General features: G+C 42.6%; 1 protein-coding gene across 1 annotated transcript in view; it reads right to left on the reverse strand.

Annotated features, from left to right (window-relative positions):
* The window catches only part of LOC124486914 (neurexin-2-like), a 210,543-nt gene that overhangs the window by 14,757 nt on the left and 174,154 nt on the right, over nt 1-21,632 (reverse strand). Inside the window, exons 5-7 of the mRNA XM_047048794.1 lie at nt 20,192-20,493; nt 10,766-10,789; nt 1,267-1,428 (exon numbers count right to left, since the gene is read on the reverse strand). Coding sequence (XP_046904750.1) covers nt 1,267-1,428; nt 10,766-10,789; nt 20,192-20,493 — 488 coding nt within the window. The remainder of the gene's footprint in view (nt 1-1,266; nt 1,429-10,765; nt 10,790-20,191; nt 20,494-21,632) is intronic.

Consider the following 21,632-nt stretch of genomic DNA (forward strand, 5'->3'; position numbering starts at 1 on the left):
ATTTGGGATCTTTTTTTCCCTTACCAAATAATGAAATTGTAATCATAAAGGCATTAATTAGGCTTCAGATGGAGCGATAACTATATCATTCATTAAAACGGTTGAAAAAAGTAATTACTTATTCAATCAGCCAACCTTTATAAGGGAATATAGTGATTCACTGCCATTTCTCCCTACAAGTCATTACCCGAACAAAAGTTTAATGTTGTAATCAGACTAGTGCTCTTGTCAGCTTGTTAAATTGTGGCTTGAAGCCTAGGTAAAGAAAAGCAATTTCATACAAAATATTGGGACTTGGTTTTCCCCCTGCTATTAGCAAATGTATTTGTTTACTTCCTCAGACTGATGACCAAATTAGCTTCCCCCCTGGAGAAAAGGCATAATGTTCAGAGTTCTCATGCTAACTTTCTACTAAAGGACAATGGATGCATTGTATCTTCAATGGAGTCGGTGTGCTTTTTTGTGTGGGTGGGTCCGTGCGTGTAATTCAGAGCGAAAAAGGGGACAACATCGTGAATACTATAAGCAAAATGTCAAGCATTCGTTTTAAACAGGATGTACCTGCATCATGTATCTGTTTAGGATGTCTCATAGTGCTTATGGAAATAATGACTATTGCATGACAGAAGCATGCAGAATGTAACACTCTGTTGCTAACATCCTGTAGTGACGCATGTTAAAAATAGGTCTTTGTGCGTGTGTGTGTGTGTTTGTTGTTTTCCCATCCCTTGCTGTGGTGTGTGTGTACAGCAGCGTCGCATGTTTAGTCTAGCAGTCGAGGCAGGAGGAAGCAAAAACATTGGGAGAGGGCTCATGATTAATCTGACAGCCTGTCCGACGCCTCCCACACTCTCCCGCAGCGGCCCACGCTATGGAATATGACATCTGTGTGGGACCATACTCTGTATGTGGCGCTGTATGTCCCTTGCCTTTGTGTGCGCCTCTGCGCACGTGCACTTGTCTGCATGCTCTCATGTTTATTTACATGGCTGCGCTTGTGTGAGCTGTCTGGCTCTCTGTGTGTGTGTGTGTGTGTGTGTGTGTGTGTGTGTGTGTGTGTGTGTGTGTGTGTGTGTGTGTGTGTGTGTGTGTGTGTGTGTGTGAATGTGGGCATGGATGTTTGTGTTTGTGTGTGTGAGCGAGAAAGAGACAGAGAGAGAGAGAGAGAGAGAGAGAGAGAGATAGAGAGAGAGAAAGAGGGAGGGAGGGAGATTTACTCATTTTGGGAGGGAGGGAGAGAGAGAGCACTGCTATGAGCTCACTCACATCTTTTAGACAGCCCATGAAGTTGTTGCTGACGGGGGATCCGGGCAGGTCCGCAGTGTTGGGACTCCCTCCTATGTAGAAGAAGTCGTCCGAGCCCAGCATGGTGTAGTCCTCCTGAGTGTAACCAGTGGTGGTCAATATACCATCCACTGATATGGTCACCTGTCACAGGCATTGCCCAACAGAGATAGGGAGTGATAGGACAGGGATACGGAGAAAAAGACAAGAAAAAAAAGGAGGAAGGAAGAGAGCGAGGAGGGAGGAAGAGAGTAGGAGATGGAGGAGGAGAGGAAAGGAAGAAGTTGGATTAAACACTGGCGGTAGGCAGGGCTGTGTCCTTTCGATTTGTTTCGGTTGCGTTTTAGGTTTAATACTCGGCTAGGAGTTACTCTGGAGTGCAGTTGCTAGGGTTTGCCCCTTGGCCAGCACTGTTTGTATCCAATGTATAGACCAGGCCCAGCTTTTAGTTGTAGAAGAGGTTTGTTCTTGACCGTGTATTGTATATGCTACCATAAAGTAGTCAACAAATGTGTTCGCCTAATATCTAAATACATTGCTTTATAAAACTATGCAATCTCTTTATATTAAACCTCCTAAAGAAAAACATAACCGGTATTATTTCTTCGAGAGAGACCATAACATTTTGAAAAGGACTACACTGACTCTTTTCCCGGTTGAAAATAAGCTCAATCAACATAGCTGGTGTAAAAATAGCTTCCTTTAATATTTAATTGCCCAGAGTAATGTCTTTGGTGAGAGGTTACAAGGGTGCGTGATGTCTTTGATCACTAACTGAGAGGAAACCGCCAGGCAGAATCAAACGCATCACTAGGAGGAGATGGAGGGTGATAGTGGCGACTGAGCTTTGAGACAACTATACTTTTTCTTTTACGAAACAGAAGTGACAAGTGTGTGTTTTAAAGTCTCCCTCCGGCATTTTGAGAGGATTTTTGACAGTTTTTGTTGTCAAGGGGCCAGATGTGTATGCGCATTCTCTTCCTAAAAATAAAGGTGGTAAATGACTTATCATTAGTATTGCTAAAGCATTAACTAAAAGGCTATTGTGAATTGACCTTAATTTGATTATACTGCAGTTGTGATGAGAGGGGGGCCTTTAACATTTAACACCAGACCTGCCAAGATAGGAACAGGGAGTGTTTAACATGTAACACCACACTCTGCCTCAGCACAGAGACTTCCCAGGAGGGGAATTAAATTAAACATGAAATATGTCCGATTGAAGTTATAATGTGGCGCAAAATGGGATAGAAATACTAAATTTTCCTCTAACCAACTTTGATGAGGTGTTTATAATTGAATGCCCGCCCTTGAAGAATCCTAATCATTAAGGTAGGGACTTTTTTTCATTTTTTTTTTTCATCAAAGCATTTTCTAATAATGATGGTTTTGGGGTAATTGAGTTATATTGTGACTAGGTTTGTGGTGAGTTGTTTGGAAATACAGCATTGTTCTGCCAACTGGCTTGATTTGGATCAGAATTTGTAGTCAGATACTAATATATGAGGTAATTATACTAATGGTCCTGGCTGGGCTAGCTACAATGCTGTCCAATCGTTAATTAGACATCTGCTATTTTGAGACTGTACCACACACTATACAAATATGACTGTGTTTGGTGCTTACAAACTAGAATGTTGTTTCACAATAGCATTAAGCAGGTTTCCTGACCATAAGCATATACTTTCAGAAGAGGTCAAATTCAATAGGATTTGATCTTCACTCCAGGATTATGAGTCTAAATACCTGCTTAGTGATTAGAAATTAAAGGGCACTCTAACTTTTAATAGGTTTTTTTTTTCTGACTTTAATTTGACACAATCACTGGAGAACATACTTCACACTTAACAATTCACAAATTAAAACTCGTTGACACGTATCCTACTTCAATGACGGCCACAAATGTAGAAAAGAAACTCCAAACAGTGCTGTCGCGCCCAAAAGCACCTAAAGGTAACCTTGACAACTGTACTCCAAAGGTCTTTTCCTAACCGAGTCCTCGACTTGTGTTTTTTTATTTCTCGTTTAAATCTCTTCGTACTTCCCTGAATAGGGCAACCCATTTTTATGTCTGCTGTCACTACTTGGGTGAGACAAGTTCAGGAAGGCCTGGTTTGATTGGCTAAGAGGACACATGTCACATGACAGAGGATACATTCATGTGGTAGTAGTTATTCTCAGAATAAGGATTATTCTTGGGGCAGGCGTCGCGGTATGTCCAGTGGAAGTTCATTTCTTTGCCGGGTGGTGAGTGGGGATGGTGTCGTATGGGAGAAGAGTGGGGCCGCCTGCGAGGGATAAGGATGGGGGGGGTGGTCCTTACTCTTCTGAATATATCCGCACCACGCCAAGTGGTTCCAAGCCATCCAATAAATCAACTAGAGGGGGGATTTTTTGTCGTTGTAAAGTTCAAAACCCTTGCACCAGGAGGGATCCAACCTCCTCATGGTTAATGTGGACGGATTAGGCACCTTAACTCCATAAGACCGGTGACCTATGTTTCCTTGTTCTCTACATGCAGCTTGTGAAGGTAAAGAAATAGACTACGAGGAGCTTTTAGCCTGGGATTGGTTGCCAGCCCATTTTTGTATGTTGCTATGGGTTGGATGGTTGGGTAGGTTGATACAGTGTAGCCATTGCCAGCTTTAGTCTGGCATGGGGTCCAGCATTTAGCATCATTACTGGGTCATTAATGGACCAGAGTCAGCCAGCTGCCAGACACCTGTGAGGATTCCAGCTGAAAGAGGGAAAATGAGAGATTAGTTTTTGGCTGTCCCTTGTTCTCCCTCTCCTCTCTCTACTTCTCCACCTCTCTTTTTTCCGTTATTCCATCCCAGCGATTTGAGCCCCTTCACCTCAGATAAGCTCACTTCATTCATGTCATACTTTCACAGATAAAAACACAAGACATTAATAACGTGAGAAAAGTCAACCAAGTTATGGGAATCCTTACTGCTCACTTGATTACTGATGTAGCAAACCCTATCAGAAACAGGCTCTCATTGAGAAGACGGGAATAGTACCACATTCTGCTAGCACGTCATTGCTTCAGCCAAACTGCACCACTTGTACTTCATTATAACTCTATGTTGCCTGTGCTTGCATCATCAGACACTGGCCAGAAGAGACCGATGGGTGATGATGACATCACAGGCCGCCAGATGAAAGTCACGCAGACCTAGAACAACAACAGCCCCAAACATTTACCTGCAATGCTGATTCTTTCTTTACAATATTACCAACACAAATGTGCCTTAAATGAGTTATTTAGATTTTGTTTTGGTTTAATATACACCTTTCTCAAACGCTGGGAGGGTGTTGTGTTAAGAATCGCGAATTGCGTAGTGTTGCACTACAATCGGTTGGGTTGTATATGGACCTGGTGTTGGGTAGCCATGCAACCTGTTCTATGCAATGCCTGCCCTCAACTGACTACACATGACAGAAACATTTCCAAAGGACTGGCTCAATTTGAACATGGCTAGGAATGAGGCAAGACTGTCAAGATAACTGTTACTTTACTCTGACTTCTGACACTCCAAAGAGCCAGACTGAATCAAATGCACAATCCATGCAAGATTTCAGATGCTCCTCGTCCAATGTCTGCTACAAGGTAATCCCACTTTGCTAACACAGTGAACAGGTCTATGGGCAGACAACCAGAAAGATTGGCTTTGTAGAGTAAGCTCTATTGACACTTTCAAAAGCTCTTCCCCAAAAGTCAACATTGATAGATTGTGTCCAGATCTTATCAACATTGGCAAATATACTATATTCTTCCTTTAACACAGAGTGAAATCATCTTAAAGATAACAAAGACTAAGTACACTCTTTCCCAGAACCAGGTATACACTATTATGGTGAAATAAATAACGTAAAGTACACCTAAAATACAACTTTTTTTCACAATGACTGAATTGAAGAGTCATTTCATGGTGTATGATCACGAGCAGCCATCCTCATCGTGCAGTGTCACGTAAATTCAAAGATAGACTACTTAGTCACCAGACAGTTACTAATAAAATATATTGACCATCAACCTGACACTTTTTTGCTGGGATTGACTAGCAGGAAAGCAGTCGAAGTAAGTGGTTAAATATTTCATCAACTCCTATTGCAATGTTAAGTGTGACTCCATGAGTCTGATTTAAAAGAAAAAGTGATTGACAAGCTAACAGATTGTGTTATTATGTACAGTGCGTGATCTTTAAAGTGCAGAGTAATACCTTCCATTTAGAATATCTTATTATATAGCTGGAGATTTTGGCTGAGTGCAGCTTGCAACTGTAATCAAGTCAGATGCCTTGAATGTGGGATTGCAGTAAATTGCCCGCTTTCACTTTGACAGCAAAGTGTGTGTATTTCAGTTAGTAACATAAAACAAATGTGTATAAAGCAGACAGGAAATATGTTTTTCCCTTTTACTTTCTGTTTACAATAATTCACATTTGATACTGCCAGAAGAGATTAGGGCACATTTTCAACGTCAGCTGACAATGAAATATTAAACATTAACCATTATTGTTCTGGATGACACTGCAAATGTGTTGGGGTATTTTGTTAAGTTTCCATCTTCTTGTCAAAGGACTGGACCAAAGTAATAAATATGAGGGAATATGGATTGCCTTGTCACCCATAAAGATAATTATTTCACATTGATGTATTGAACTCATAGCCATATCAGCATCCCCTTTATTTACATTAAATGTGCTTTGACAGCCCACTCCTTCTTGTGCCAAATCATCTGTGTTCCATTGGGGCTTCTCATACCCACCGGCAATAGAATATGCACCATATAACTGATTCCTATTACATGATCAAATCGTTCCCCTATAAAACTTGTGAGTGCCTTTCCTGAAATCAAAGGAAATACTTCTTGAAATACAGAGGCAAAGCAAAGGTGATGAGCACCATTTTGTGACGCTTCCGCCTCAGTTCCACAGTGCTTTTAATCATGCTGACTGACATGACATTGTCAAATAGTTTCTTTTTTGGATGTCAAGAAAAAATTGCCAGCTCACAACTTGCCATGAGTGTTGTATAAAGAGCTTTGACTGATCGACTTCATGACATGGCAGACAGATAGCCTTTATAATCCACTTCTCTCTCCCAATTGGCCTATTTCAGACATCTTATTAAAACCTTTTCATCGGAATAAAATACTTCCTGGGATCGTCAACTGAAGAAAGACAAGCCGTTCCCCTCCAAACTATTTCATCCGCTGTTGTTTTTTGGGACTGAAGAGCCAGGCAGACTGAGTGCGGCCCTGTGTTGATGCTCTAATAGCAGGGCCCTGTGGTGTGCTTGGCTAAGCATGTCACCGGCTCATTGACCATGCAAGGCTCCGTGACTCGAAGGCTCACTGGCGAAAAGTCTCCATCGAGAGGATACCCTCTCATCATGTCATCAGAAGTCTGGGCGAGAGGAGACATCTAGGGGAACCCGCAACACACACACACACACACTGTCACACACACACACAGACACAAACACTCTACTGGATGGAAACTACTGGATGAAGCCAATTTACCGGCTCCTACTGTTGTTATTGATTTTCCTGCGGTCTGGCATGGCTCAGGCTCCTGAACAAGCACCATATCAGGAAACTCGTGAGGAAGGGAGAGAGAGGGGAAGCCGCTTGCATGAGGAGGTGCATCAAAGTGAAGCTAGGCAGGCTCTCTTTGAGAGTGGAACTAGGGCGAGTATCAAAGCATGGCTCTTCTGACAGCTTATATTCACTGTAGTCCCTTAACAGGGGGGAAATGGAACAATAGCGAGAGTTGAAGAGTAGCATGTTCCTGGAAGCTCAAGCTCAGCCTCTATCAAAGCTGCGGCAGTGTGTGAGTCCTTCCTGCTCCTAGTGTCAACCTTTGGTCACCAGTTCTCTAAAGCGACCATAACCCTCTGCACAAAAGACAAAAAACATTCTCTTAAATCTCTGATGAAATACCTCCTTACTCATTTATGCATACATGACTTAAAACTGTTACCGTCACACATTTAACCCATTAAGGAGATGTACCCATCCAATGATTCTATGTACTGCATCGCATTAATACTGAAAGTTCACTGCTCTGAGGAATTAAAATAATCTTACCTTGTCTGCACACCACTTACCTGTCACTGAATGTATTTCTATGAAATCTCAGTAGTTTCTACAGAAGGACTTACAATCAGATTAGTTTTTAGTACTTACCATTGGATGCTAGAAGAGAAAAAAATCACACATACAACAAATTCATCGAGTATTTTCAAGAACAGTTCGTTTTCAGAATAAATCCACCACATTTTTTGAGCAAGGATTGACAGCCATACAAAGTCATATGGCGAAAGAACACACCCTCTGACATGCTTTTGATCATTTGGAAACAGTTTGAGAGCAGAGGGAGAGGTCATCTGTTCAGCACATAGGAGTCCTCTGGCAGGTGTCTGGCAGCTGGACTGCTAGGAATGACTGGACGCAAGGCATGACAGTGAGATCCTGCTTCTGAAGTCTTCAGCCATGAACAAGGAGCATTGAGCTCAAAAGGTTATTCCAAGTGGTGCCCTTCAAGTAGTCTAGGACCCTGAGTTAGTAAGAACAGGAGGAACGCGAGGGGAGTGGCAGAGTACTTATTTGACATAATTCCCAAATGTTAGGGGGATGTGGGGGAAGAGAAGGAGAGATGTCGTAAGCGCTGGGCAAAGTTAAGTTTGGGAGTTAGGTTGGAGGGTGAACGAAATCGGTTAGTAATTTAGTAAGTAAGGGAGAGTCAGACACAAAAATGGTTGTTAGTACAATTACAACAAAGGTTTGATTCAAACAGTAGTATTAGTAACACTTTTTTTAGTAAATTTAGTAGTAGTAGTGGTAGGAAAAACAATTGGAGGATTCTTTAAAAGTCCTCTGTAATTTGATTTGTTCAAAACCAGATCCAGATTTGGACTGAATGTTATTTGTTACGTGACAAGGGTTTGTTTTAGTTAAGAAGAAACAAAATGATTCCATCCAGGCTAAGGTGAAACACAGGCCATGCACGTACTTGACTGAATGGTTGGAATAAATGGAGATGAGTGCTTTAACAGACAAACACGAAGCAACACACAATCAAACAAAGACCCAAAGAAAACACTTGACAGGAAGTGACAATGACGGGTCAAGGAGATTGCTAAGGAGTCCATCACAACACAAAACGAATGGAAAATGAAAACCACTACAAGGTTAAGTTGGGTGTTAGGACAGGAACAGCAACAATGAAGGAAATGACCCATTTAGACACGTGTGCAAGACAGGCACGCGCTGGGCTAGAGTGGCAGATAACCGGGTGACAGATGCGGATGACAGAAATGGTAGCCAATAGGAACATGCCAACAGGGTGCAGAAGGAAGAGAGAATGTCAGGATGGGATTTTTTGGAAAACTACAAATGAACTGAGGGGGGAAATGAGAGGGTTTTAAAGAATTAGAAAATCTAAGGGGAGAAAGTGAGCATCCATTTTCAACTGTGAATAGACGTTTGTGTTTTACCCAACAAAATCTAATCGATTACATGCCATGATTTTTACTTTCTGTCTAATATCTGTGTATGCATCTACAGTATCAATGACTTCTTGTGTGACTACAGTGTGATTATGAGCCGTTATGGAAAACTTGATTGTCATCCATGGCCGTGTCCTGATTGTTCTTCTGAAGTTCAGCACGTTTCCTCTCCTGCTACAATGACACGGTGGATTACTCTCAGTTTCATGTATGCTTCAAACCTCTATTCACCTAGGAAATGAAAACAGTTTTCACCCTCTTATTTTTTCCTTTTATTCTTCTTTTTTTTTGTAGAAAGGTCAGGAGTGAGGTCATTATTTGTTTTAGTAAGTGTTTTTTGTCAGTAAAAAAGAAAAGAAAAACTAAACCTACATCTAAAGAGGAGTGGCTAACCAGTTATATGGCCATATATTGATCATTAGGACAATTGATATATGTATGTATATATGTTAGCCATAATATATACATAAACATATATGCTCAATGTAATCTATATATCAAAAAGAAAAACAGAAAGCTAAGGGAGTCAAATCCTTCATGCAGGGAGTGAGGCCAGTAAACTAATAGGTATAGAGTTAGTGTTAGTTATGATGGAGACAGTCGATCGGACACAGTCCAGACACTCCGAGAGATAGCCCCACAACACGAGCCAGGCAACAGAGGAAGAAGCCGCTATCGCTTCTCCAGTCCAGTGACAGGAAGTAAAAATCGGATCACTAAGGATCAAAGTGAATTATTAGGAAGTCCAAGCTAATGTTCTTGACAATAATATCAGAGCAAATTTAAGTTGATTTAAATCTAAGTGTGAACAATTTATTACTTCACTAGTAATTATTTTATTTTATCGGTGTTCATGTGAAGTATTTTCACAAGCTCGAAGATCTTAAACGTGTTTTTTGAAATAAACAACCCAATATTTATATGCCAACCTTTTCAAATAGCTTCATCTAAGTCATCTTCCTCTATACATTCCAGCTACACACCAAAATAACGGTGGACAGGGAGCAATATCCTCACACAATGGCACTGAATTAAACAGAGGTATGAGGCTGTGGGCTGCTTTTTCTCACCCATAAATCAGTGTGCAGCCTCTAATGGGATAAGGCCCTCAATTGAAGCCTCCTTTACAGCTTGGCCAAACACTAAATCAGGAAGTGTAAATGCATCCTCTAACTCAGTGAACATTAGAGTGGGTAGAATAGACTTGGGTCACTCCCAGTGACAGAAAACCAAAATGTCTGCCTTTTTGCTTATAATAAGACAAATATTCAATATTTTTTTAGCGCTAATTGCCTGCTTTATCAGGCATATTTTGTGCCAGACCTAGCTCAATATTGAGTGATCCAACCTATTAGCTAAACTTGACAGAAATGTGCTCTAGAGTATTCTAGCAGAGTGGAAACTCAGTGTAACCTGTTTTTACTGACTGCCACTGGGGCTACAGCAGGGGTGTTTCTCTGTTTATGGAGTCTGCTGTGTACGTTCACTTTATAAGGTTCTTCAAAGAAAAACAAATTAGAGGGTACAAAACAAAGTAACTGAAGTGAAAATAGCTGTCCTTTTTGCAATAGTCAATCGAAAGGTTGCTACTTTATGGAAGGATTCTTTATTTCTTCATACGGATCGTGTTGGAGGAAAAATACGTAAATAAAAAGGGGAAAATCAAAGTAACAAAATAAAAATTAAAAATAGCATTTAATTGATAATTAGGGCAGACCTCGTTCAGTGAAAACGTTCTTGGATATCAGGAAAGGGGGAGTATTGGATGGTAGAAAGCATTTACAGAAAAGAGGTAAAAGTAAAGACAAATAGAGAGGTGAGTTTTTCAGCTACCTTGAAATCGATGGCGGTTTGTTTTTTTCAGTATAAGCAAACAGGATAGAAAGAGGAAACGGAAAACCCAGGGCAAACCAAAGTATAAGACAATTAGAATGATATCTACCATATAATGCAGTTTGTTTACCATAGCGTGTCCAATGCCTGCGTGCTTCAGGAGAAAACAAGGGGAGGAGAAAGAAAAAAATAATGACAAACCATAACTCGATATCGGACACTTCAGATTTCGCCTTTTGCAAAAAAGAAATTAAAAAAGGAGTCATAGAGTATAAGGCGATATTAAACCAACCAATCCTTGAAGGTTCCCAAAAAGTTCTCTTTTTTCTGTCAATATAATACAAATCATCCAAATAAAGAAATAAAGAAAGTAATTCGAAAGGTTTGTTTTTTTGTATTAAAGGGTTATCCAAAAATAAAACAATACCATTGTAATTGTTAGTACGTAAGTACGCAAGTTAAGTAGGAAAACAACAGATGACTCACATTCCGTGAATGACACAATGTTAGTTGTTCAAATCAAGAGGTAAAGGATAACCAAAATCACAAAGAAAAAAAAATTATAAATCGGAGAACTCTGAAGCTTTTGGTTAGTAAAAAGACAAGAGTTAGCAAACCAACTTTCACATAGAGGGGTTCAGGGCAGTTTAGGGTGAGGTATGCTTTTGAGCAGGGTAGGGAATGAAGGAAAAGTAGACCATTATTAGTAATGACTCTGAATGTCTATTCCTGGAGGTGGGCATGGCTGGTGGGAGGGGCAAGCTCCATTAAAATCGTTCTTCTTTTGCAGTGGGAGTGGCCAATCATGTATCCGAATGTTTGGCAGGTTTTTTTTTTCCTGAGCAAACTTTTCTCAAGGTCTTGTTCATGAGCTAGTTTAGGGAGAATGAAAAAGCCATAAAGCAACATTGCGAAATGTAATTGATAAAAAAGATTACTATTGCTAAAATAGACTACTAGAAGAGATTACAGTATTGGTGATATTGGTAGTTGTAAAGTTAGTGATATTCACTTTCAATGGGGCATATTCAAGAAAATAAATAAAAATGACATGTCTTTCAGAAATGTAGTAGTTAGAGCGAAAGAGAGAGAAGGGGAAGAGGGAAACTGATAGTATTGCAGCCTCCAGTCTGAATCCTGAAAAAGATAGATACGTTATTTAGTCATCAAAAAATCTCCAAAACAACAAAGACCCATGTCTCTGGCCATTAAGGGTGTGTATGTTCTATTTTAACTAATTAATTGTTCAACTTTTCCACTATCTCTGGAAGTAACAGAAGGAAACATGCACAACCCTTCTTTATGTAATGGAATTGTGCCCTTTTGCTTGTATAGTGGGGAAAGTCAGGCTTTGACTTGAAGGATTGTTTAACTGTCTCTTTGTATACACAGTTTGAGTTTGACAGTACAAAGATGATGTAAGTTTGTTGTGTGTGTCTGTGGGTAGAGTAAAATCTGTGTATAATGCTACTATGTGTGCTGTTTAACCTGCCTTTGTGTGTGTGTGTGTGTGTGTGTGTGTGTGTGTGTATGTGTGTATGTGTGTATGTGTCTGTGTGGGAGTGAGTGGCAGCTGCACATCTGAGCTCCCTGGAGGGTCACTAGGTTTGGTGAAGAGGGTGCAGCCCGCCTACTGTTTAATACCAGGTCATGTTAATGTTGAGAATACTCACTTTGTAACTAATGACTCATGTTTAAACCATTAATTGAACAACTGAGTTTCAATTGTGGGTGTGAATTTGCATATGCACTAACTCGCGCCCCTACTCCAACATCTAATCTCACTAACAACACATCAAATGAGTGTGATATGACAGGGACTCCAAGGACCAGGAACCAAACAATGCCTGATTAAATAAGACAAATGCTGCATGTGAAGGTGACAAGGACTTTTAAAACTGACTGATGGTAATTATGTGGAAAAAGATGATTGGACGTTCTATTTGAATTTGTAGATTTGAGATCTTACAGTGTTTGATGTATGAATCCGGCACATATCTTGGATCTCTAAGAAGTTCTTCAACAAAAAATGTGGATACATGTAAGGAAAAATGAATCCAGGAAAATGGCTGAGGAGAAGGAAAAGAGATGAAAAAGAGAGAAGATGGAGAAAAGTCAGACAGTCATCACTTCCTTAGAGTTTCACAGAAAGATAGAGAAAGAGAGAAATACGGCAACATGAGGACAGAGAGAACTGTACGTACTACAAATGACGAGTACTGGACAAATACACTGAACACAAACTTCCAAACAAGGTTCCTGAAACCCTAACCTTTTTATTTGTAACAATATAGTAAAAAGAATGACGGCTAAATCCTTTGTGAGAGAAAACAAATGGAGATAGAGAGGGGAAGAAGTCAGGTAAAATGAGGAAACAGCACGTAAAGAGGGAGCTTGACAGTTGCACAAAAGAGAGGGAGGGTAAACAGGAATTTAGAGGAAACGAGTTGAACCTCGACCAACACATATCCACCGTCTCTTCCAGTCTCTCTGCAAAGAGTTTGGGTAGAAGACTTTGTGTATACTGCATGGTCTGAAGCCCCCCCTCCCCCATATCACACACACAGGCACACACACACACATACTGCAGCCCATACTGCTATGGCTCCCACCACAATCTAACCGCTGTCCCTCGAGTAACTGATTCATGTCACAGAAGAAGCTACTGACACCATTGTTTACAAATGGAGACAAAAACTCCTAATTATGTCAACAAAACCAGCCCAGACAAAAAGAAGAAATCTCAGTGAGATGTCTTGGTTTCCCATGGCATGTGCTTGCCATGCATTATAAATGAAAGGGAAGATGTCAAACTAACAAAATGTGAATCAATCCTACCATGTAGCTGCTCAGAGGAAGCACATTGACATGTCTCTCTGTCAACAATCTGTGGGATCACCAATGCCCATATGAGAGTTGAATGTGTTGACAGAGTGCACTGCAAATGGCACAATTGTAGGATTTGATCTTTACATACAAGTCACCATGGAGGCGATTGAACTATCATCGCAAGCGTAACCTAGATTAATATTTAACTAGGGCTGTGTATATGATAAATGGTTCACACCCTGGGAAAATTTGTCATACTGAACAAAAGAGTTGTAAGACCGATGACTGTTCTCCTATAAATTTCCAATTGAGCTATTTAATAATAAGCGATGAGATGGCAGCAGATGAATTGCGTTCTGGGCATAAAATGTGTAATATTTTTCATTTCGATTGAAGTAGTATCAAGGAACAAGGGATTTCTCATAGGTAGTATTCTCCTAGTGAAATATGGCATGATGTTAGTCCAATAGCCTCAATGGTGTTAAATTATCCTATATTTTGCATACAAATTATTTGTGACAGATTAGGAAATGAGTAATAAAAAAAAAGAGACAATGCCAATCCTCAGCCCAAACGTGGACAGCCGTTTAGCAAAACCCTCATCTCAACTCCTGATCGTCAACCGGAGGACACAAGACACACACACACACCTATCGTAAAGTATAGGTGTACACGGGGTTACATTTAACATATTTGATGTTGCAAAGCTGACGTGTGCATGTGAGAGTGCTGTGAGGCAATTAAGTGGAGAGGTGAAAAGGACGTTCCAAAAGAGCTTCCCTCTTGAGAAGAAAGGTGCTGGAAGTCTTCGACCCCCCCCCCCCCCCGCCCCGCCATACACACACAAACACACACGGCCTGGCTCAGAGTAATAGAAATTGACAGCATGTCCTCAGGTAGAAATATAAATGTCAGTGCAATTACGCCGGAGAGAGGGAGAGAGAGCAAGCTTGGCAGCAGGACATGCCAGTGCGTGCTGGTCCGCCCCAAAAAAAGCTGAGGGAAAAAAAAACAGATAGCTGATGCTACGAAAAACGACCCCACCTCTCTCTCTTACCCTCCCTCTTTTTTTTGACAATATCCCCACCCTAAGATGTAACCTGTTTGAGCCACCTGTTAGAGCGTGCTAATGATGCTCGGATTTGTTAGGTAATTAGGAGGGTTTTGTACGATGACATGAATAAACATGAGGATCGTAGGGCGTTGAGTAGTGTGTGAGGATTATTTGTGCAGATGTGATGGTGGATATGTTCATCTGGAGGAAGCGACGTCATTCGTTTCAGAATCAATGTTCTCAGATGGACAGGTGACCCTTGTTGGGCTGTGGTAACACATGTCTATAGACACACGCGGATACACGCACACAACACTTTCTCTGTGTCTGACTCTCTCGGTTGAACACACGAAACACACATAAAAGCATATCCACCCAGCTCTTTTGGCATATCATTATTCCACATCACAACACTTTATCCCACTCAACGCCTACCAGGAAACAAAGGAAGGTTAGCCTCAACCATTAGCTTTCGCTAACATTCCCAAATTTACCCCGTCTTCTCAATATGACGCTTACCACTCACCCAGGGCTACAACCCATTAGGGATGCTTAAAATGTCATCTGGGGTAAACTATTTGAAGATTATGGGGGTGTTAGTGTGTCCTCATGTCTATTCAACAGAAATGATAACCTTTACAAAGCCTATTAGGGTGGATATTAGCATTTTCAGTGGTGAACATCACACTACTTACTGCCTGAATGGTGTATTAGAGAATTAGCAACAAAAAGCTACACCAAGTTACACCAAGTCCAGATGGCCAGAGAAAAACCTGGATTGTATGGGTATGCCGAGAGTGTGTTCTATAGGCACTGGTGCAGTTGACTAGACTCTGACTGGTAAGACTGCGGAATAGTTGAAATCTGTTACAGTTGTAGTGGTAGAATTGTTAGCTCGGGTGGAAAATGGCGTCTGGAAGCAGACAAGGGGTTAAGACCGCTCCCGCGCCAGAGGCTGCAATTGCTCTGCTGCGAAACAACACCGTGCCCGTTGCTAGGTGACAAATTACCGGCGAGGGATGGGCTCCACGCAAGCGGGGGGGGAAAGGGAGAGGGAATTGATTGGACCGACAGTTCTGGATTCAAGAAGGAGGCCTCCTCTGTGTCAGGGAAGGTTGAAGATGGTTGCAGGGGGGTGGGGGGGGGTTGAGGAAGGGGGGGGGGGGGGCTTTGAGTAGACAGGAAGAGTGAGCATGGGGGAAGGGAGCCTAATTACATCCGTTTGCCCGATGATGTCATTCAGATGGTAGAAAAACAGAGACTGAGAGAGAGAGAGAGAGAGAGAGAGAGAGAGAGAGAGAGAGGGAGGGAGAGAGACAGAGAGAGAGAGAGAGAGAGAGAGAGAGAGAGAGAGAGAGAGAGAGAGAGAGAGAGAGAGAGAGAGAGAAAAGGCGGAGTCTCTGTGTAAGATGTCTGGCATCAACTGGGCGGGTATGCACTGGGAATCATCTGATCCCAGCCCCCCACTACCAATTCAAAGGCTGTAGGTTGTACAACGTTACCTTACATAGGCTGTGTGCCGTTATATGTCAAATATATTCATACATTATGTTTTATTTACTCTGTTCTACTTGGAAAAGCTTCCTCTTAAAGAAAGTAGTATTTGAGGATGGTACGGTCTATGTGCAGAATATGAATGTTCAATGAGGGGAGCATGGGGTTATATTGCCCCTAAATGCAACAGCATGGAGGCTGTGTGTCGTAAGTGTTTTGGGTGTGTGCATGGATGTGTATGTGTCGTTTCGTGTTTGAGAATGATTTGTCGGTCTGCGTGTGTCTGTTTTATTTTTCGATGTGCGTGTGTCTGTCTTTCGTGTAGGAGTGTGCCTTTGTAGGGTCATTCACAGGTTACATAGGGCATGCCCTTTTTCCCAGCACATGAAAGGGTGTGTGCTTGGCTGAACTCTGGAGGCCCTGTGGAGCCCAGAGCTGTGCGCTCAGCACTTAAGAACAAGACAAATCTGTTTGATCCCTCAATTAATCCAATGGCTGTATCTAAGGTCTAATTATATGGAAAGGAGAAGGACCCTGAGAATACAAGTGGCAGGAGAAGGGTTGAGCAAATGGGTTGAGAGAGTGAGATGGAGAGCGAGAAAGTGAGTGTGTGTGTGTGTGTGAGAGCGAGACAGAGAGAGAGAGAGAGAGAGAGAGAGAGAGAGAGAGAGAGAGAGAGAGAGAGAGAGAGAGAGAGGGAGAGAAAGAGGGTAAGAAAAAGAGAAAGAATGAACGTTAGAGACAGATAATAAGGGAGAACACAGGCGCGGGAAGATACTGAGTTCAGGGAGAGAGAGAGAGAAAGAGAGAGAGAGAGGAACAGAGAAAGAAAGAAAGATATTTAAGAGTTCAAATGTCTCTCTCTCTCCAGACGTTAGCTAAGCCCTCATCCCAGTTCACAGACACAGGAGCTGTGGAGTCTTTGGTTGGTAAGCCACATGTGGGAATAAAAGAAAGCCTTCCTCTATTTCTTCCTCTCTCTAAACTGTGCTCTGCATCCCACAGGCTATTCCTCTGACGGTTTATGTTTCACTGCTCGTTCCTCTTTAAACGCACACACACACACACGCACACACAAGCCCGAACATACCCGCACATATCAGCCAATGCAGTCTTACAATTGCTATCAAACATACTGACTACAGAAGGTTGCGCACACACACACATACACACACACACATACAGTTTTCAATCTGTGGATCATGTTGCCCATACCTTTTAGACCCTCTGGGGATCCAGGTGCCTGTTAAGCACACAGACAGATAGACAGCGCCTGACTGTGCTTACTGTGTTACAGTCTTTCAGTAAGTGGTGTGGAATGATACCTACCGATCAAAACCATGGAATACCGGAATGCTCGGTGTTTCTGGCAGTCCTACACAAAATGTGCTTTTACCTTCTCATAGTTGTCTACTATGTGCAGAAGGTATTTGGTTTAACTTTACATGAGTCTATTCCTGTCATCTGTTTTTTGGCGTGCATTAAGAAAATATAGGATGTAGAGTTGGATGCATAATCAGTGTGACATATTGTTGCACTATGCGTGTCCACTTACGGTATGGCCGAGTGTGCGTGCTCGTGTGTGTGTGCGCGCAGTGCGGCACACGCCCTCTTTCCACGAGAACCCGGGAGGACTGTAGCTTGGTGATCGACGCAGAGGTCTGCATGCCAGCCATGATCATATCTCATCGTCACGTCGGAGACCGAGAGAGAGGGAGGGAGGGAGCATGGGAGAGAGCAAGGGAAGAGGGCGAGGAAGAGAAGACAAGACGCCTGTCTCCCTGTGTGTGTGTGTTTGGGGGGAGCTTCTCATTGATGATAAGTCAACCTGTGCCTCCCTGCCTGCCCATCACGCATCATACCGCAGAGACCACAGTCCTTCAAGCAGCGACTCTCGGCCATTACCCCAGCGCGCAGTATTTCCGAGTGCCATCGGGTGGAGCTGTGATGCTGTGGCGCTCTTTTCAATCGACAGCATGTGTCCGTCTTTTGGTGCGTTCTCTTTTTCCTCTCGATTCCCCGTCCCCTCTCCGAATTCTTTCTGCCTCATTTTCACTGCAAAGAGGCTGACAAATTCAACCATTTTAAGAGGGCGATGGAGAATGACAAACACAGAGGAAGAGAATAAAATATGACTAAATTGTGTGCTTAGTAGATTTAACATTTTTGGCGGAGCTCATTGTGTCTATTTTTGAAGCATAAGTGAGTGCCCTTTTCACCAGCAAAGTGGAATAAAACCAGATAGTCAAATAGTAAAGCATGGCCGTTCTCAGAGACTTTCATTGTATTGGATGGAAACTATGTAGGCGACTGTGTCTGCCTGTCTCCCGGTCTACTGGTGAGCGGCAAGCGGATAGAGTGCAGTACATGGGGTCAGATGTGTTTCTAAGGCCAGTCAATGTCGTCAATACTTGCACTCTTCCACGCCTTGGCGGGACACAGCATCAAGGCACACACAGGCCTCTCATCCAAAGATCTACACAGGCTATATGGGTGACATGCAGAATAAGGAACTCCAGGGCTTCGTATCTTATTGATTTGGATTTGCAGTTGGCTTGAAAATCCCCACACTTTAGGAGTCTGATTTCCAAGGAAATGAAATGTTATTCGTGTTTTTTTGTGGGTTTTTTTGCTCCTGGTGTGTCGGTTATTATGGTCAGTAATTGAGCAAGTGTGGCTCTCTTGTTGGTAGTGTACTTCCCTGAGGATCGTTGTAACTAGGGATGGTGGTAGCTGGTGGTCTGAAATGCTGTGCACTGTAGTGTTTGTGGGCTGTGCAGTTCTGAAGGGCCAACATTGTTCTCTGAATCATTATAGATGTTGGTGGTGAGGGGGTGGAGTACAACTTTTTTACAATCTTGTAATCACGTCCCGCTTTCTTAGCCTATTAAGCTGGTTTCACTCTGATGAACAAACATGCCCCAGCCGTCAACATGTTTGACCCTGACCATACATGTCTGCATGACTGTGTTTGTGTGTACAAAATGTATAGTTGCATAAAAGGCATTAAAAGTCTATTTTTTTTCTCTTACTCGCTCAGTCTCTTTCCCTCCCCCGTCTCTATCCTTCTTTCTCTATTTCCCTCTCTCTTTCAAAACTTCTTCGGTTGCAGAATTCCTTAGTCATTAAAAGTACAGGGAGTTTGAGACGGTCTGATTCCTATCCAAGAAGGACTCTCCATGTAAATGTCTATTCAGCAATACACAAGAAGAACTTGGTGCTCTTCTTTGTGTTAATGCATTCACATAAGCGTTTCTTGTTACACGGGGCTATTACAATGGCTAGTATTAGGGCTGACAAGCCATTCATTCCAATTACAATTACCAAAACACTAGGAGAAGTAAGCAAGGCAATGGTAAGTGAAATTGATTGCATCTCACTAACACTATCCGCAATGTCCAATTGATGACCCAGTATTGAGCCTTTCTGCCTGTGCTGCTCAATGTGTGTGTGTGTACGTGTATGTGTGTGTGTGTGTGTGTATCTCGCCCCCTTTGATTCCTATTGTCTATGATTACGAGTTTGCACAGATCTCCCGGTATTAAAACGGGGTTCAAGTGCTCAGGTCAGTTGAATTAGCCCGCATCACTGCATCGGACCACAGACATCCCTTCCATGCAAATGTCCAATCAGGCCATGACTGGGAAGACTTTGTTAGAGATCCAAAATAAGACATCCCTAAATGTGGAGTAGGATGAATGAGTAAATGACTGTCATCTTTCAACTTTCTATCTATCAGTTGATGTGCCCCCCAACCACCTAACCCATGTACCCTCTCGTTGACATGGATCTTTGGTTGTTTTCAAGAAGGAGATAAAACAAAGGAACCAAAAAGGATTCTGCTCCTAGGGTCACCTCTGGACCTGGAAAGGAAAATCTCCGATGTTAGCTGGGCATCAAGCAACAGGAGAAAGGAAGCAGAGGTAGATGTTCTAGAGATCAGCTGATAACGTCACAGAGATAGAAAGTGGGGGGGGGGGGGAGAAAGAGGTGAATGGAGGAAAGGACAGAGATGGATAGATTGAGAAAGAGAGAGAGAGAGAGAGAGAGAGAGAGAGAGAGAGAAAGAGAGAGAGAGAGATATGGACAGAGCAAGCATTAAAAATTGCCGGCCTATGCCAGTCGGGCTCCGTCAAACCAGCCGAGGAGGAGGAGGAAGAGGAGGAGGTGTGTGTTTACCTGGCGCAGGTTGCGGGTGACGCGGACATCATGCCAGGCGTTGTCGTTGAACTTGCCGTTGACGGGCTCCACCAGCGCCTCAAAGGCGCCGGAGCCCAGGTTGATGACCAGCCACACGGCGCCGCTCTTCAGAGACAGGTTGACGTAGTCGGCCGACTTCCCCGTGTGCAGCATCAGGCCGTTCCTCTGGAGCGTGCGGAACGAGAGCGTGATCTCGTCCGTGCTGCTCTGGATGGGCGTCAGCGACAGGTCGTAGCAGAAGAACTCGTTCCCCTTGAAGGTGGCCACCGACTCCTCCTTTCCTGTTGGCAGGAAGCAGGGAGGGGGGGAGGACAGATGAGAGAGAGAGATATGTAGAAAGACAAAAGAAAGAGATAAATACAAAGAGAGAGAGTGAGAGAGAGAGAGAGAGAGAGAGAGAGAGAGAGAGAGAGAGAGAGAGAGCGAGAGAGAGAGAAAGAGAGAGAGAGAGAGAGAGAGCGAGAGAGAGAGAGAGAATGCGGAAATCAGATGGGGAAAAAAGAAAAGAGAGAAATGTCAGCACAATGTTCACATACAAACCGTGCTCGTCTGTCATTCTGCCTGCCCCACATCCACCTTTCAGCATGTCAAGCTTACACACATCCAGAAAAAAAACATGTCAACCAGCACAATGGACATCTGTCAAACTCTGGCCTAGACCCCACTACCGCACGTCTGGAGACAAAGCGAGACTTCCTGTCTCCAGCCATCCCATAATAATCCTATAGACCCCTATGCAATTTAGACCATAACACCACTGTTCACTTAACTCCGTGACCATACGTAAGTGGGTGTTACAGTGCCCTCCAAAAGTATTGGAACAGTGAGGCGAATTCCTTTATTTTTGCTGTAGACTGAAAACATTTGGGCTTGACATCAAATAATGAACGTGAGACCAGAGATCAACGTTTCAGCTTTTATTTCCAGGTATTTACATCAGGATCTGATGCACAACTAAGAAAATATCACATTTTGTTTGAATCCACCCATTTGTCATGTGAGCAAAAGTATTGGAACAGATATACTTAAAACATATTTAAGTGAATAAGACTTAATATTTAGTTGCAAATCCTTTGCTTTCAATAACTGCAGCAAGTCTGTGACCCATTGACGACCCAAACTTTTGCATTCTTCCTTTTTGATGCTTTCCCAGGCTTTCACTGTAGCCTCTTTCAGTTGTTGTTTGTTTTGTGGGGTTCCTCCCTTCAGTCTCCTCTTAAGCAGGTAAAATGCATGCTCTATAGGGTTTAAGTCTGGAGATTGACTTGGCCAGTCTAATACCTTCCATTTCTTGCCCCTGATGAACTCCTTTGTTGTTTTGGCAGTGTGTTTTGGGTCGTTATCTTGCTGCATGATGAAGGCTCTGCCAATCAGTTTGGTTGCATCTTTCCTTAAATTGGCAGACAAAATGTTTCTGTAG

This window comes from Hypomesus transpacificus, chromosome 25, assembly GCF_021917145.1.
Source record: "Hypomesus transpacificus isolate Combined female chromosome 25, fHypTra1, whole genome shotgun sequence".
NCBI classification, from domain to species: Eukaryota; Metazoa; Chordata; class Actinopteri; order Osmeriformes; family Osmeridae; genus Hypomesus; species Hypomesus transpacificus.